The 16987-nt window shown below is 38.2% G+C and overlaps 1 protein-coding gene across 1 annotated transcript; it reads left to right on the forward strand.

The window, feature by feature from the left end:
• Positions 1 to 10202: 10202 nt before the first annotated feature.
• LOC134650835 (H/ACA ribonucleoprotein complex subunit 1-like) lies at positions 10203 to 11972 on the forward strand. Its single transcript, XM_063505767.1, has 3 exons — positions 10203 to 10373; positions 11063 to 11267; positions 11788 to 11972. Exons 1-3 carry the CDS (start codon positions 10362 to 10364, stop codon positions 11970 to 11972), a joined length of 402 nt encoding a protein of 133 aa, XP_063361837.1. The 5' UTR covers positions 10203 to 10361.
• The last annotated feature ends 5015 nt before the right edge of the window (positions 11973 to 16987 follow it).

The following is a 16987-nucleotide window of genomic DNA, read 5'->3' on the forward strand; positions in this document are numbered from 1 at the left end:
TTTTAATCAGTTACGAAGGGAGGATAAAGTCATTGGAAACTCGACAGGTATAATTGGAAGTACCTACTAATACTTGCAATAAACTAGGTAGCGATTTCTTTTATGTCACATACCTATTTATTACTTGTTAAATTTTATGTAATGTTAGTAATGTTATGTAAATACTGTAAAAATCATTTCCAAGTTTCACATGCCAAACGGCAGAATATAGTATATAAGTGCATGCGCTGTATATGTATTCAAGTGAATAAATCATTCATTCATTCATTCTTTCATTATATACATAAATTGGGTCTTTAAATTTATTATGTACTTCTAGTACAACCAGTAGTCAGTAGAATCATAAATACAGCAGATACAAGATCGAAAGCAGAAACTCAGCATATAGGCACAGAATAAATAATAGTACTAAGTACAGAAGACTCACTCTCTAACAAAACGCGTCTGTTACGATCAGCACAGATATGGCCGCTAGGTGGCGACAGCGCCACGCGCGGCTTATGGCTTTCCCCACAATCGGGGCCGAACGGATGTACTTTTAGCTACCTGTAGCAAAGCGACGAAATCGCGGAGTGAGACACGCCTGATATAGGTGACATTCAGATTGCGACTGGTACATCGTTGCAACAGTGGGAAATAAACGATTTCACTGTAAATTTGCTTTATAAAATGTATTTCTGTCGTTGCCGCATTTCTGTCTCGATTAGAACATTCCATTGGCCACTAATTTTATCAAGTAGTTTGACAGTGACATCGCCCGTTTAGGCGGTACTACTAGTCGCAGTACTAGTACTAGTAATTCGCAATCCGAATGTAACCTTATTGACAACAGTTGATAATTTCTGTCGACACCGTGTCGACCGGAAACGACGTTGATAACACAGCGGAATGTGCCACTTCCGGTGCGGGAGAGACACCTTCCTGTGCTTCCGGTCACGCCGCTATCTACGCCGTGGAGCCAGTCTTCAGTGTCAGTTTGTTAGTTTTTTCTCTTTCAAGTAGAAGTACGATTAAGTACTTAAGTAAACTGCGACATAAACTTTTTTCGCAAATGGTTATTGTAGGAAGTTACTTAACTATAATCAAATTGCTATTATTAAAGAAAAATATTTTATTATGAAAAATTATATAAATTGTAGTCCAATAAAAAAAGATTTAGATTTTTTTGCCATTAGTTTCACTTAAGTATATCATATCAATAATATTATTTTAGATTTAAGCTAGTCTTTAATTTCTTTTAGTAATGCCACTGTACATATATCTTGTTTGTAAATAATAGTTGTGGTTTATATTTTTATAAGATTTGTTTTGACAACAAAATACTGTTGATAATATTATTTAGGTTTGACTGGTATTTGAAACCAACATGTCAGAGCACGTAAAATGACACTTTTTCTGACAATATCTGATACCACGACCAGATGTATGTTATCATTCGTAAAGATGAAGAACGCAAAATCCAATACGATTCCGATACTAGTAGTAGGCAGGCAGACATTCTATCACGATGCGTATGATTAAGGTTTGCAATCCGGATCCGAAATGTATGAAATTATCCGGATCTGGATCCGGATCCGCGGATCTTTCCATACATTTCAGATCCGTCGTGCAAACCCTACGTATGATGGACGTTGTTATCGGTGTGACGTAAAATTGTGGGTTATTCCCACTAGTTACCACCAAGTTGTTACCAGTGGTAAATACTGGGAATTTTTATCCCACCTTTTAGCACTGGTAACTACTGGGAAAAATAATTCCCAGTAGTTACCACCAACATTTTGTTAGAGTTAATAAATACAAATAAAAACAGTATAAATAGTATAGTATATAGAGTGATTTTGAATTACCTAATAAAATCACTTGAAAAATAATCTAAATGGATTATTAAATTTATCCTTACATATATTTTAGTTTTTGTACTAGTACCGGTTAAACTGTTTCAATAGTTTTGGTCACTTTTAAGGCAGTTTACTAAAACTCTAATTGATTTATAATTATATATTAAATCACTCTATATTTATACTATACTATTTTTATACTGGTTTTATTAGTATTTAACTCTAACAATATTTTGGTGGTAACTACTGGGAATTATGTTTCCCAGTAGTTACCAGTGGTAAAAGGTGGGAAGAAAATTCCCAGTAGTTACCACTGGTAACAACTTGGTGGTAACTAGTGGGAATAACCCAAAATTGTCTGTGTAGACCGAGTTGCTTCACGCGGCAATTTTAATAATTACACGCCGCAACGCCTCGGGCGAGGCACACAGGCCGAGCTGCCACCCGCGGCAGTTTCTTCGCGAAACGGCTGGTTCTGTGCAAATACAAAAATATATTTCCCAAAAATGCGGATGAAATCGGTGGCAATCAAATTACCGTCAGTGGATGTGAAATCGGTTGAATCATCTGATTATTACAAAACTCGAATATTTATATAGCTACGTAAGTAATTTGCATAAATGGTTGCAGCTTAAATATTCTAGGAACGCGTACTAACCAAATCCTAGTAGCAATTATTAAATAATTGGAATTAAGACAGCGTATTTCTGTTCAAACAGTCAAATTGTAGGTACGAGTATTACCTACTCGTATTTTATAGCATTGCATTAACCTTTGTTTTGCACACGAATAGTGTAAAATTAATTGCTAATTATCTAAATTTTCCATTTGTAACGTTTTGTAACCTAATTAATAATTTTCAGTACCCTGTAGTAGCGAAATTCGTGGAATTTACTCGCAAATAATAATGATTGTCCCGAAAATGCGAATACTAAAAGCGAATACCTACAAGCCTTGTTCAAATTAATTTGATAATTTATTGGAATGTATACAAAAAATAATAATAAAATAACTGCCCGGCGAGCTGTTGGGGAGTAACGACCCCACGGACCCGAGTGCTCCAGAGAGTCGGTCAGGGTCTCCGTCTCCGGCGTGTCTTCGTCGGTCGGAGTGGACCCCAAGGGGACCCGTTGGACTCTCGGCTCTGGCTTGCCTTAATTGGCCGTCCAGAGAGGAGTCGTTAGAGCTATATGCTCCAGGGGTGGAAGTGAAATTTGCGTAAGCGCGAGTTGGCACAGTGGCTGTTTACAGTCACTGGGTAGAAAGCGGTGTACACCTCTCGACACCCCTGAGACGCTCACACCGATGTTGCCCCTGGTCGTCTTCGCGACGGCAGTTTCAGGGGCCCATCTAGTGCGCGGCAAGTCACCACCTGCCTCGATAACTTGTGTAAACCTTGTTATGGCAGGTGTCCGTACATCTTTGCAATAGCCCAGTCTCATAGTCCACCCAAACTTCAATCCATAGACCGGTATTCTGTTCACTTTTTTTTTTCTACAATAGTCCCAATGCCTGCTGAGACCGGTTCATGGGTGTCTATTGTTGCACCTGTAAACGGGTCCCAGCAGGCGTTCTACATGACATTAAAGCTCTCCAAAGGGCCTCTACGTGTTGGATCTATATCCCCACGCAAGCCTATCAAAAGACCGGGATTTATAGACCCGTGATCCCAAAAAAGGAGATACAAATAACTGCATCAATACACTGCATGTTTGTTGCAGACAGTTTTAGTTAAATCAAGAGCAAATTGCTACGTTGTAGTAGAGGAAAGCAAGATTCTTTTCACACCTCCTATTCAGAAAAGAGCTTTTTCTTCCCTGATAAGAGGGATCAAAGTGGCACTTTTCCTCCCTGCTAGGAGGGATCAAAGTAACACTTTTCTGTTCTAGCATACTATTTTTACATTTTTTTGCACATTGTGTCAACACTAAGATTTTTTTATTTTCCTCATAGTTGATGTGAAAAGCAGTATGTGTCACACGGTATCAAAATTATTTCGTCTTGGGCGTTAACACTTGAATCCCTCATTACGCTCAGGATTCTACTTTAGAATCCCTCACTACGTTCGGGATTCTATTGTAGGATCCATCGCTTCATTCAGGATTCAATGTACGCCCTTGACGGAAATATACCATTTTGATCCCTTGTAACACAGTAAACTACTTTTACAACACATGGGGTATATTTTGTAACAAATTGGGCCCTAATTGCCTTTGAATACAACAGCAGAGCAGAAGTAGGTACTCAAAGACAAAAGCACGGGAATTGATATTGATAGTACCGGGTACCAATACGATCCTAGATTATTATGCGGACGCATTCATACACTACTGAGCAATTACTCCGATGGATGCACGCGCGCCGGCCTGAATAATCGCGATAACTTGATAACGCGATGGCAGCCGATTATCTAGTGTAAGTACAATACTATGTTCCTACCTATCTATTTTTTCAATAATTAAAATGTAATATATATTTATATAATTTACACAGGTATTACATACAAACGAAACCTAATGTCACCTGGGGCATAGTCCCCAGGACACTAGCCGCATTTCCCCGCTGTATTGTTAGACTCAGCCTTTGGGCAAAATATGACCCTGCTCGTAGGTCGCCAGACACCCCAACAAGTTTTCGGGAAATATCCTTTATTAATGTTTTGGTGTCTGACGACCAAGGCCCAAAAGTCTCGACCGCAAGTGCCGCAAATTCGTAATTATTTTTCAGAAATGCGTATTTGCGTCACTTGGCAGTCTGGGCGTCGTCAGCCGCTGCACCTGGCCTTCTGGCAGAGCGCCGGACATGGGACGGGGCCAGTGTGTCTACACAAGTCACGTCCCATGCCAAGGGACGTCCCAGAAACCAAGGCACGAGCGTACATCCGTCGGGTCTCTTACCGTCCGCCGCGGATAGACCTACTGGCTCCAGGGTTGCTGGTATGGAAGCCGTGCCGAGAGCCCTACGGATGAGGTCATTAAGTGTCCCTATCTATTAATTATCAATGGAAATGGGTTGAGGTAACTTATGTTACATACATCGAAAAATGAATAGTGTCGAGCCAATCCCACTGTACGTGTTGAAAACTTAGGATATTAATAAAATTGTGGCGATAACTAGAGCAGCATTAAGGAAATACTTATTTGATTTTGTAGTTAGACTTGCTTCTGTCGTTAAACTCGTTTGCCCCTTAAGGGCTTGTACACACTAGCGTGTCCATTAGTATGGAACCGCCGGGAAAACGCCGAACGGCCGCCGCTAGTGTGTAAGAGCTCACACTAGCGGCGCTAGTGTGTATATAACTCAGACAGGGAAATCATAGCATCATGTTTAAGAGACAGGCCAAGCAGGACTCGAGAAACAACCAAAAATAACTCTCAGCGTAGTATATATACCCCTAAGTAACTTTATATATCTAGTTTACGGAAAATGTACCTACAATGCTTAATGTACCTAGGTACAATTACTCATAAATATTCTATAATATGTTTACGAAATACATTCTTTGAGAAGATATGTATTTCTTTGTAGATACATAATAGCTACTTAATAGTGGTATGGCATCAGGGAAGGTTCTGATGTGCCCTAGACCATTTTGCTGTAGTCATTTTGTGAGTTTTTAAACAGTTTTAATTACAGTAAATTGAAATTGCAACAGAACCCAGTCGTCAAACTCAAATTATGTTCACTATCTCCACTCCACCTTAAACACTATAGTTACATTTACCCAGTCACAATTTTATTCTCTCTAAACAATTTTCAAACATTAAAAATAAATAAACGAGAAATAAACGGTAAACTTGCTAAATCTAAAAGAATTTACAAAATAGCATCACGTAACGGATGCAGGCTCGTAGCGTAAAAGTTTAGAGCTACATGCATTCGCTTTTAAGGCGTCGCGCCGCGCCGCTGCTGCAACCACAGGTCCGACTGCGCTTGCAATACTGATGGTCAAAGATTATATCAGTGATATCGGCCACATTCTCCTTAAGTAATTAACCTTTTTACATGCGAGAATAAAGGCCAAAATAAATATAAAATTTATTAATCAATCTGAGTCGATCAGCCAACGCGAGTAGCTCTTCGTTAAAATATAAATAAATAGGTATAGTTGGTCAAACCAATTTGTCAGTCAGTAAGAACCAGGAAAACTATACTCATCGTTTTCTTTTGCGTGCTAGTACTAGTGTATTAAGACAAAGAAAGTATGATTCTCTTGTCTATGTTTGAAAATGGTTAAATGAGAAAGTCCTTTGACAAATTATAAATAAATATGTCGAGAAACCATTTAAGATCGTAGGTATTAGGTAAGTAGGTAGCTACATACCTACGATTTAAAAAATAATTTCATTATAAACAACATAAGTAGGGAACTGATTATACATAGCACTGAAAAGTCACATATACGTTTTAAAAGGATACAGGATGTCAAAGGGGACATTTCACAGCTCCGGAAATAACCAGCACTTATTCGAACACATATGGATTAGCGTTAGTCTTTTTTCTCCGGCAGAGCGTGACCTACTAAATCTCTAGCTACTTTCCAAAAAGAAAGGAAAAAGTACATAAAGGGTGTTCAGAGGCTTTCGCGATTTATACCTAGAAAAGGGCTTTCCCTACTTACCTACCTACTCTTTTATGCCCTCTCGAGATTCGCAGCGCTTTGTGGGTAGGAAAGTGAACGGGAACATGACAGGAATGATATTTGTGAACTTAGGAAGCGATCTAAAATATACTCATTGATTGATGTTGTTTAGAATACAAAACTAATGAATACCATACATAATGACATCTATAAAAGGCACTCTGTCTGATAAACATAGTTGAAAGTAGGTATTATAATACAAATATAGTCCTATCAAATATACGGGAAACTAATTTAAAGGTTTTTGCGGAATCGAATAAATGTAGATTGTAAAGCAACTAATTAATTATCAGTGCGTCGCGCTAGGACACATTTGATTTCGGGGAAATGAACGTATACGAATCAATACCTGTTATTACAATCTAAAACATTGTTGAACAGAACTGGCCTCGATCACTGTGGTTGTAAATGTGGTTGTAGGATAATGTGCTAATCTGAATATTATGAAGATGTAATCCGCATATGAAAATGACAGCGTTGGTAGCTCAGCGAACAGCGTTGGTAGCCCAGCGGTAAGAAACGTGCGACTTTCAATTCGTAGGTCGCGGCGCGTGTTCAAACCTCAGCTCGTACCAATGAGTTTTTCGGAACTTATGTACGATATGTCATTTGATATTTTCCAATCGCTTTTCGGTGAAGGAAAACATCGTGAGGAAACCGGACTAATCCCAATAAGCCCGTTTCCCCTCTGGGTTGAAAGGTCAGATGGCAGTCACTTTCGTAAAAACTAGTGCTACGCCCATTTTCGGGATTACTTGCCAAGCGGACCCCAGGCTCCCATGAGCCGTGGCAATAAGCTGGGACAAGTGCTAGGAAGAAGAAGAGTAATCCGTTTGAAAATCAAGAGCCGCATGTAATTTGAAGTTTTCCATACACTGTTACCAAACATTGCATTCAAAAGCCTAATAGGGGTCGGGCATTGTACGGAGGTGTTTAGCGATCAAGGCCTGACGAGTGACACTCGACGGTGAATGGGGGCCATTAGAGCCGCGCTGAGTTCGCCGTTTCCTGAGGAGAGTGGGGACCAAGTCGCTCGGAATAACGCGCGTTTTATTTTGAATATAGAACGAACGCGAGTGCTTGACGTTGCGTAAGTACGGTTGCAATGTTCAACATTTTAGTACGGTTACCATCAGTTTGTCACTGACATAAACGCCGTCGAGAACGTAATTTACTTTCTATACATCCCGTTTGCACTAATATTCGAGTGCGAGCGAGATGTATAGAAAGTAAATTACGTTCTCGACGGCGTTTATGTCAGTGACAAACTGATGGTAACCGTATAGGGCTTTGTAGTACCTACTTACGGGCTTCTATTTCACCAACTTGACAATAGATGACATTTTGAATTCGCCCTACATTTTTGGCTCCACGATAGACAGTATTAGATGACTATTTAATGGCTTAGTGTCTATGCTTATCGTGTAGCGAAAAGCGCCAGACAAACGGTGAACCCGCCTAGCGGGTTGCTGGCAGATGTGTTAAACAAAACTTTTTCGTATTCATTCTCAGTAGGTAGACTCCAAAAAGTAACTGAAAAAGAAACTCATTTTTTTTAACTTAAACACAAAGTAATCCTGCATTCCGAATTTCACATAAAACCACAATACATTTTCAACTTGTACCTACATTTCAGAAGGCCGCGCTTCGAAAAACCCACCTCTTTTCATCCACACTTCAGTAATAAAAGCCACCACTTGTGCATTTTGAAAGGATGTAACTAAAGAGTGAATAAAAAGGTGGCACAGTTGGATGTTCGACCGCGGCACGCAGAGTCAGAATTTAAATTAACCACTTCATATTCCCGCTTGTTCGCTGAAACATTTATATGACCGCGAAGCGGCAGCCACGTATCATATAACGGTGTAATAACGCGAATTTCTAACGCTATGCTAATTACACATGTATCCAGGCAAATGTTGTATTAATTAATTTCAGACTTTGAACTAACTCATATTTTTTATATACATTATTTTATTTTTATGTATTAAAGAAAGGACATATTTAATATAATAAAAATGCTTCCTAATATTAACATAATTACGTGACGTAATATTAGTCAAACCCGTTCCTAAAGTGTATTAAAGTTTTAAAATCGAAAGTGACATAATTTTTGTGGAACCTTATAAAATAAATAAATATTTTTTATAGGAACTTACGCAAATCGACCTGGACCCACAGTAACCTCAATAAGGCTTGTGTTGTGGGAATTAGACGACGATATCGTAATATAACAGATAGATCTTAAATACATAGAAAATATCCACAACTCAGGAACAAATCTGTGATGAACACAAACATCACTCTGCACTCGACCTGCGACTATTATTAGGTATGCTAATATTTGCATCTGTATAATCACGTAACACCAACAGCAAATACTAACCAATTCCCAAACTAATAGCAATTCATTATCACGGCTATGCATTGCAACGCATAATCACTGTGCTCGCCTCTCCGTTTGATTAACATAAGAATATTTAAACAGTTCTCTGTAACTCTTCTAATTTCGCTTTTTAATAATTAATTCAAAAACACTATGTCAATGAGTAAAATACAGCCTATCTGCGCGTTTTGGGATGTAATACAAGTTGGGAGAGACAAGGAACAAAAGGCTTTTACAGCGACCGCTCTTTTCGAGAGGCGCCGTCGAAACATCAAAGAGATCACTTTCAAAATTGTTAATGAACTCGATCGGTAGTCGCACACCGTGTTCATTTAAATTGAAAAAGGTATTTGCGAAGAACTTCACCGGGATCTTGTGGCAGTGGCACCGTGACGATGGTATTACATATAGGTACATATCGTAAAGCGAAAGCGGAGTAATTCTGAAACACAGGAGGAACCTTTAAACTTAATCCAATTATTTGTCTATTTTTATATGAGAATATGAAAATGTCTAATTAATCAATTTCGAAAATATGTACTATGATATCTAAACACTAGTTTTATTATTCAATATCAAAGTATAGATTGTATCCTAAAGTCTCTCCGTTTTACGGTAAGAAGAACGCTAAGTTTCAGGTTTAATATGACAATTTTGATTATAGACATAATTCATCATCAAGTAACAGAAATTACAATACACAAGACAGGTTAAACGTAGTATATAAACATGTTTGTTACAAAATGACTAATGGGATTTGATGCCAATATTCAACTATTTTCAGATAGAAATGTGGCTATTTATTTTATAAATCCGAGATGATATCTAATATTTAAAACACTTTTGATAAATAAATTAACCTCTCCAGCCAGCCCTCTGATCACCAGAAGCCTTTATAAGGCGCTTTGTTAGCTCCTTATAGAGGCGACACGCGCTAGATCCCCAAGGCCCCAGGGTTTCAACTTTCAACCCCAAACGCCCCACATATGCAATTACTACGAGGGATACTTGACACACACACACATACACACACAAATTTTAATATTTAATATGTAATACGTTTATAAGTGCAGGGCATCGTATCTATACTAGCTGTCATTGCTTTGTTAGCCCAGGGCCCAGTCAATATAGAAAATTAAATAACATCCGAGATTTTCCATACTTAATGATGTCATGTCATTTTACTTGTTCATAAATTCTCATCGTTCATCGTTTGTTTTGTAAAATAATACATAGCAGCGTGTCGTAGTAGGTACTATTATTTATTCTGTGGTGTCGTGTCGTGGGTAAATACTTTCAGTAGGTACCTAAGTGTACGATGACTTGGCCGGCAAGGTGTGAGTTTCAGTGGGTATTGGATTTGTCCTCTGCCAGGAAAAACACATCTTGCCAATTATCGAGTTGACGTAAATTGCTAGATCAGCTTGAAGACTACATATTAATAACAAGTTAGACATTATTTTGTCAGTGTTAGGTACACGAGCAACAAACTAACATGGAATTAACGGTAAGTGTTAGTGTTCGCTTAATTTACGGCGTAGGGCCGAAGGCCCGAGAGAGTGGTAGACCGAAGGCGGTTCATGTACATACATACTGTACGAAACTGTGGATGTGCCGACACCTATTCGTTTTTTTAATGCTCGTGTTATTGACACTGCGTCTGAGACAATCCCGAGACATTGTGACAATCCCGGATGCTGAAATACCTATTTAGTGGCAGAGAATGAGTGACATCCATTTATACAACTACTAGTGATCCGCCCGGCTTCGTACGGGTTAACAAATTATACATAAACCTTCCTCGTGAATCACTCTATCTATTTTAAACAAACCGCATCAAAATCCGTTGCGTAATTTTAAAGATCTAAGCATACATAGGGACAGACAGACAGCTGGAAGCGACTTTGTTTTATACTATGTAATGATAGTGATTAAATACCTACTTTTAATTAGATTTGTGGTTCTAAGCAATCTAAGCGATACCTAGTACGGTAGCTAATAATATAGGTACCACATAATTTGTATATCACAAGTCAAAAAGGAATAGGTTGGTACCTACATAAAATAAAATATAATTTCCTTATTCATGAGAATCATGAGATATATGAATGGCATTTCCGTCGGTCCGTTAAATGCAATACAGTTTCAGAATTGTATACGTAAGACCATAAATTACGATTTACATTTTCATTTCAGAAATATATTGCAGTTCTCCTGCTCATAACAGTTACTGAAATTACTGCAACAAAGGATCAAAATGCAGAGGGGACTGACTCGACGAACAAACAAAACTTTAATCCATTAGCGAGTTTAGTACTAAACCAAAACAGCTCAGAGTCAACAAAAGATTTGGTACGAGTGAAGCGCCAGTACTATCCAGATCCTTATTATTACGGAAGAGGTAAGTTGTAACTGTGTTTTCGCGCGCTTTTGTTTCGTAAAATGGTGTTATACTGTAGATTAAATAGTGTGATGATAGGATGATACTGTAGTGTAGCGCATAATTATTTTCCATCGTAAATAAGTATTTTCACAGAAACGTACGAACGTGTTTTAGTTTTACTACTTCAGACTTGACTGAAGTAGCATGACAAATACGATTTTTTTCCGAGAAAATGCGAACTTGAACTGAAACGGAAAGGGCTAATGTTAATTGATAACAAGCAGAAACCTCTGCGAACGATGCTAATATTAACGATGCGATGTTATGTTATTTACGGTAGATGTCGCTAGGGTCTCCTTGACCCATATGGTGGAAAGATTTGCTGGCTATGGATGAGGTCTTGGGGGCTCAGATGGCAGAGCGCTGGAGTATATATCGATCCAAAGGCCGTGGGTTCAAGTTTCACCCAAGACAGTAATTTTTCCACTTTGAAATTTAGTTGGAACGGGCTTTTGACAGAAATGTGTTGACATTTCAGGGCCATATTACCCAATACCAATCCCAATATTTGTGGGCGGCGGCTTCGGATTTGGAGGGTTTGGCAGAGGATTTGGTGGACGGGGTATCGGCGGACGAGGGTTCGGTGGCAGAGGGTTTGGCGGAAGGGGGTTTGGAGGGAGAGGGGGATTTGGTGGTGGTCGAGGGGGTGGTGGACGGGGTTAAAATTCAAATAAATTTAACATTAAGGCATTGAGTCCGCCTCGTGTACCTTTTTATAGGTATTCAAGAAAGTTTAAAATAAATAAATATTTTTTAATAAAGTTTATCATCTCAAAACTTAATTTTCATTTTGTTTTATAATGAATTACCTAGAGGAGAAGTGGTTTTGGCTCCTACATACCACTTCTCCCCGATTTGTTCGAGTATATTGTTGCCGGTTTACATACATTATTCATACTTAAACTAAACTACACTACTGCTGCCGATCTTTATTGTTTATCCTTGTCGGCTGTCGCAGTCTCATTTTTTTAATTCCCCACCGTAAAATTATGGTTTATGGCAGGTAAAGATCGGATTTCCTAGGATAGCGGTGCCGTCATATAGCGGCCGTCTCCATACTAAATAATACGGCTAAATATGGATGTCGTAGTATTTGTATGGAGACGGCCGCTATATGACGGCACCGCGTGGCACCGCTATCCTAGGAAACCAGAGCATAACAAAAACAAATAACCCGACCAAATTACGTAGGTAGAATGTTAAAACGTGTTCTTAATTTTGTCGCATTGCGTATGTTCTGTCCCTCACGGGCGCACGCGTATTGCTCATCTATAGAAGTGGTATACGCGTGCCTCCGTGAGGGACAAAACATAGGCAATGCGACACTATGATTGGTCGAATTTATTTGTTGCCCACCATAACCCATACTAATTTATGGTGGGGAATAAAAAAAAATGTAAGACTGTGACAAGGACAAACAGTAATAGCGCTTTCGCTGCTACTCCTACTGAAAGATACATAAGACTATCCCGTTCGCTCATTTTCCCCACCCATCATGCCTTGTCCAGTTATAGTGCGTCAAGCAAATCTCGTCAGTAGCAATGTACTGCAAATTAAAGTAGGGTAACACCATGTAACACTCAAAGAGCAGAATTGCGCTAAGAAAAGCAGCAATGTACATCGAACCAAAACGTGTTTATTTTTCCTCCCTTCATACGTCAGTTCGTTCGAGTGAATTATCATAACCTCAAATTTTAGTAATGTTTACCGTAAACGAGCATGATTGTACATTGTAGGCACCTTAGCTTTGCTTGAGGTCAAGAAGAAAAAGAATTCACGATCCACATTCCACAGATAACACACATATGACACGCGATTTTGGAATTATTCGAACACAGTGTTGCTAATCCGCGATTTTTCAAATTTGCCGCCTTTTACTACTGACAAGATTTGGTTGATCCAGTATAAAATACTAGATTCATTATCTATGCATTGCGTATGTTCTGTCCCTCACGGACGCAAGCGTAGTTAGTTATAGCTCTTCTATAGGATCCTACCTCTATGCATTTACTACTTATAGCTGGTTAAGCAAATCTTGTCAGTAAAAAAGACGCGAAATTCAAATTTTCTATGGGAGATATCCCTTCGCACCTACATTTTTAAAATTTGCCGCCTTTTTCTACCGACAAGATCTGCTTGACCAAGTATATCTTGAAACCATAGAAGGTAGCATCCTATAGAAGTGGTCTACGCGTGCCTCCGTGAGGACAAAACATACGCAATGGTCGAATTTATTTGTTATGGTGGGCAACAAATAAATTCGACCAATCATCCATACTAATTCACGGTGGGAAATGAAAAAAAATGTGAGACTGTGACAAGGACAAACAATAATAGCGCTTTCGCTGCTACTCCTACTGAAAGATACATAAGTCTATCCCGTTCTGTCAGTTATCTCCACCACTCATGCCCAATCCAGTTTAATACTAGATTCATGCTTGAAACTGTAGAGAATAATGGCAACATTAAGTTATAATGTCACCATCAGACGTTTTTTTTTTTTTTTGGCGGGAACTCAAACAAGGAACTTTGAAATTTTTCGCTCCAAGTTTTAAAATTCTTGAATAATTGTGTAAATAAGTTAAATTTGTATATATTAGTGTTGATTCTGTACATAACTTTTCTGCAGATAGTTTTTAGCGATGACTGGTAACGGGGGGGGCGGGGATAACCCGCCCACCTCTCACAAGCGCTCCAAAGGCGGTGGCGATGGTCTCCAGGACGATGGCGGCGGCGGTGAGCGGTCTAATGAACAATACTTACCGTATTTTAAACCTAATTATAAAAGACTATTTCCGGAAAACTCGTTAACAACTGAGTTTAAAGTGTTTGTGGAACACATTGACTCCAAGGACAGGCTAGGGAATAAAAGCCCTATTTATTTAAACCATATATTTACTACTGGCATAAAAGGTGTGACGGCAATTCAGAGAGTAAATGCAAATAAAATTGCAGTATCTTTTAAACAGCATAACACGGCAAATAACTTTCTAAACAACTCTGCGTTTTTAGAACAACACAAAATGAAGGCATACATAAGCGCAACGCAAATTGAGAAGATTGGCATTATAAGATTTGTTCCAGCTAACATTTCAAACAAAGATCTATACAGTAAACTAAGCTCCGTTTACGAAATTATATCTGTACGACGCTTCACAAAGAAAGTAGGACAAGATCGCGTTCCACTGCAAACAGTCAGCATAACATTCTTATCCAATGTATTACCAGACAATGTGCAATATGATCTATTTTCCTATAGAGTATTCGATTATATTCCACCACTTCAACAATGTTTCAAATGTTTCAAGTTTAACCACTCTGCTAGAGTGTGCAATGGCAAGCAAAGATGTTCTATATGTTCAGGTGAACACTTTTACAAAGAATGTACCAATCCAAATGAGATCTCCTGCGTTAATTGCAGTGGTCCTCATCTGGCTATATCAAAAGAATGTCCAATTAAGATTAAAAAACTATTAGAAAAGAAAAACAAGATTACTTATGCAAGCCTAGCACAAACTAAAACACACACTGACAATGAATATCCATCCTTGCCATTGACAAAACACCAAACCAAGCCATTGCCAAAACCTGTAAATAAAAATGTAAATAATGTAAATAAAAATGTAAATAACAAACCTGCATCACAGGTTGTAAATCAGGTTCAGCCTATGGACCTCAAAGCCCAGATCCTCGGTGATAAAAATGTACTAATGGCCCTGGTACAGACACTGATCGAGCTGGGCAACAATCCTGATCCGGTGCCGATCACCACGGCATCCATAAAAGATAGGCTTATTAAAAATTTGTCTTCATAATGGACTTAAGTCCCTCTGGAGATTCTCAGTTACGTATTGCGCAGTTTAATATTCAAAGTGCCAATAGTAAAAAGCCTTTATTAATTAAATTTTTGAAAGATAAAAACATTGATATATGTTTACTCAATGAAACTTGGTTTAAAGAACATCACAATTTTAAAATTCCTGGTTATAATCTTCACTACAGACTGTCTAAAAATCCTCACAATGGTGTTGCAATTTTAATTAAACCATACTTGAAATACAATACTTTAAATACAACCTTTTATGAGGACATACAAACTATAGCTGTTTCTGTATCTACCGAACGCGGTAACCTAACTGTTCTATGCGTCTACTGTCCTCCCTCTAATGGTCACATTAGATTGAAGAGGCTGCGCAATGCTATCAGAGACCTCCCTAAACCTATCTTTATTGGCGGAGATTTTAACGCTCATCATATTGCATTTGGTTGCTTATCAACAAAGGGTCGTGGTAAAGATCTATATGATGTTATTGATGAGTGTGATTTGTGTATCCTAAATGATGGTAGTTTTACTACAGTGAACCGCCCTAGAATTAACCCTTCAGCCATTGACGTCAGCCTTACTAGTGATTGCTTGGCACCTCTTTGTGAATGGTCTGTACATGACGATTGTATGGGTAGCTACCATTTCCCCACTATAACCATAATATCTTTGACAGCTGAAAAATATCAATTCAATGCTCCTGTGGATAAATTTTTGTACAAAAGAACTGATTGGCGCAAATATAATGAACTCTCTAAGAGCATATTTGAGGATTTCTCAGTAAATGTTAATGACCCACTTGCCACTTATACAGAATTTTGCAATCGCCTTGATGCCCTTATGCATAAAATTATCCCAAAGTTTACCAAATCTACTCATTTTGCTAGCAGACCTCCTACACCTTGGTGGAACGAGATCTGTGAGCAAAGTGTTATTGCATCCTATAATGCTTTGAAGCTGTATAAAAGAGATCCTACCATAGAAAATTATATAAATTATAAAAAATTAGACGCATTGAAAAAAAGAACTATTTCAGAACAAAAGAAAATTGGTTGGAATAATTTATGCCATTCTTTTAACAGAACTACCCCTATGAGCAAGATTTGGAATATGATTAAAATGTTTAAAGGTGTCAAGTCCAATATTAGATCATACAAGGACGAATTCATCACTCCATTTTTAGATAAGTTATCAGATAATAGTAATTTAAAGGATACTAGTACCCTACCTACCTACTTTAACATTAATAATAACAATAGCAATTCAAAGTTTTTAATGGAACCATTTACATGGCATGAATTCATAACTAGTCTACGATCCAGACGTAACACAAGTCCAGGTTTAGATAATTTTCCTTATATTGTAATCAAAGAGCTTCATGTATCTGCCCAGAAGTTATTTCTTGATGTTCTTAATATATTATGGCTTAATTTAATTATTCCTGAATCCTGGAAATCACAGTGTGTTATTCCAATACTTAAACCAGATAAATCTCCAGAACAGGCTAGTTCCTATCGCCCAATCTCCTTGTCATCTTGTCTTGGTAAATTATTTGAAAACATGATTAAAGTCCGTTTAGATTGGTTTGTGGAGGCTAATGGTATCATTCCATATTTGCAGTACGGCTTTCGTCGAGGGCGAAGTTGCGCTGATAGTTTCATTTCACTCATCTCCGACCTGAAAATGTCAAATAATTTAAAGTCACACACTGTTTGTGTTTTCCTTGATGTTCAAGGAGCGTTTGATAATGTTGACCCAACCATCCTAGTCAATATTATGTCCGATGTTGGTATCCCTGGCCGACTATGTCAGTGGATATATAATTTTTTAATCAATAGAACCTTATTTGTTAAAT

Source organism: Cydia amplana, chromosome 9, assembly GCF_948474715.1.
Source record: "Cydia amplana chromosome 9, ilCydAmpl1.1, whole genome shotgun sequence".
Lineage (NCBI taxonomy): Eukaryota > Metazoa > Arthropoda > Insecta > Lepidoptera > Tortricidae > Cydia > Cydia amplana.

Excerpts from the sequence above, each read along its gene's own strand:
- LOC134650835 (XM_063505767.1), top strand. Across the intron at positions 11,268-11,787 it reads TCCTTATTATTACGGAAGAG|GGCCATATTACCCAATACCA; the intron begins GTAAGTTGTAAC and ends TTGACATTTCAG.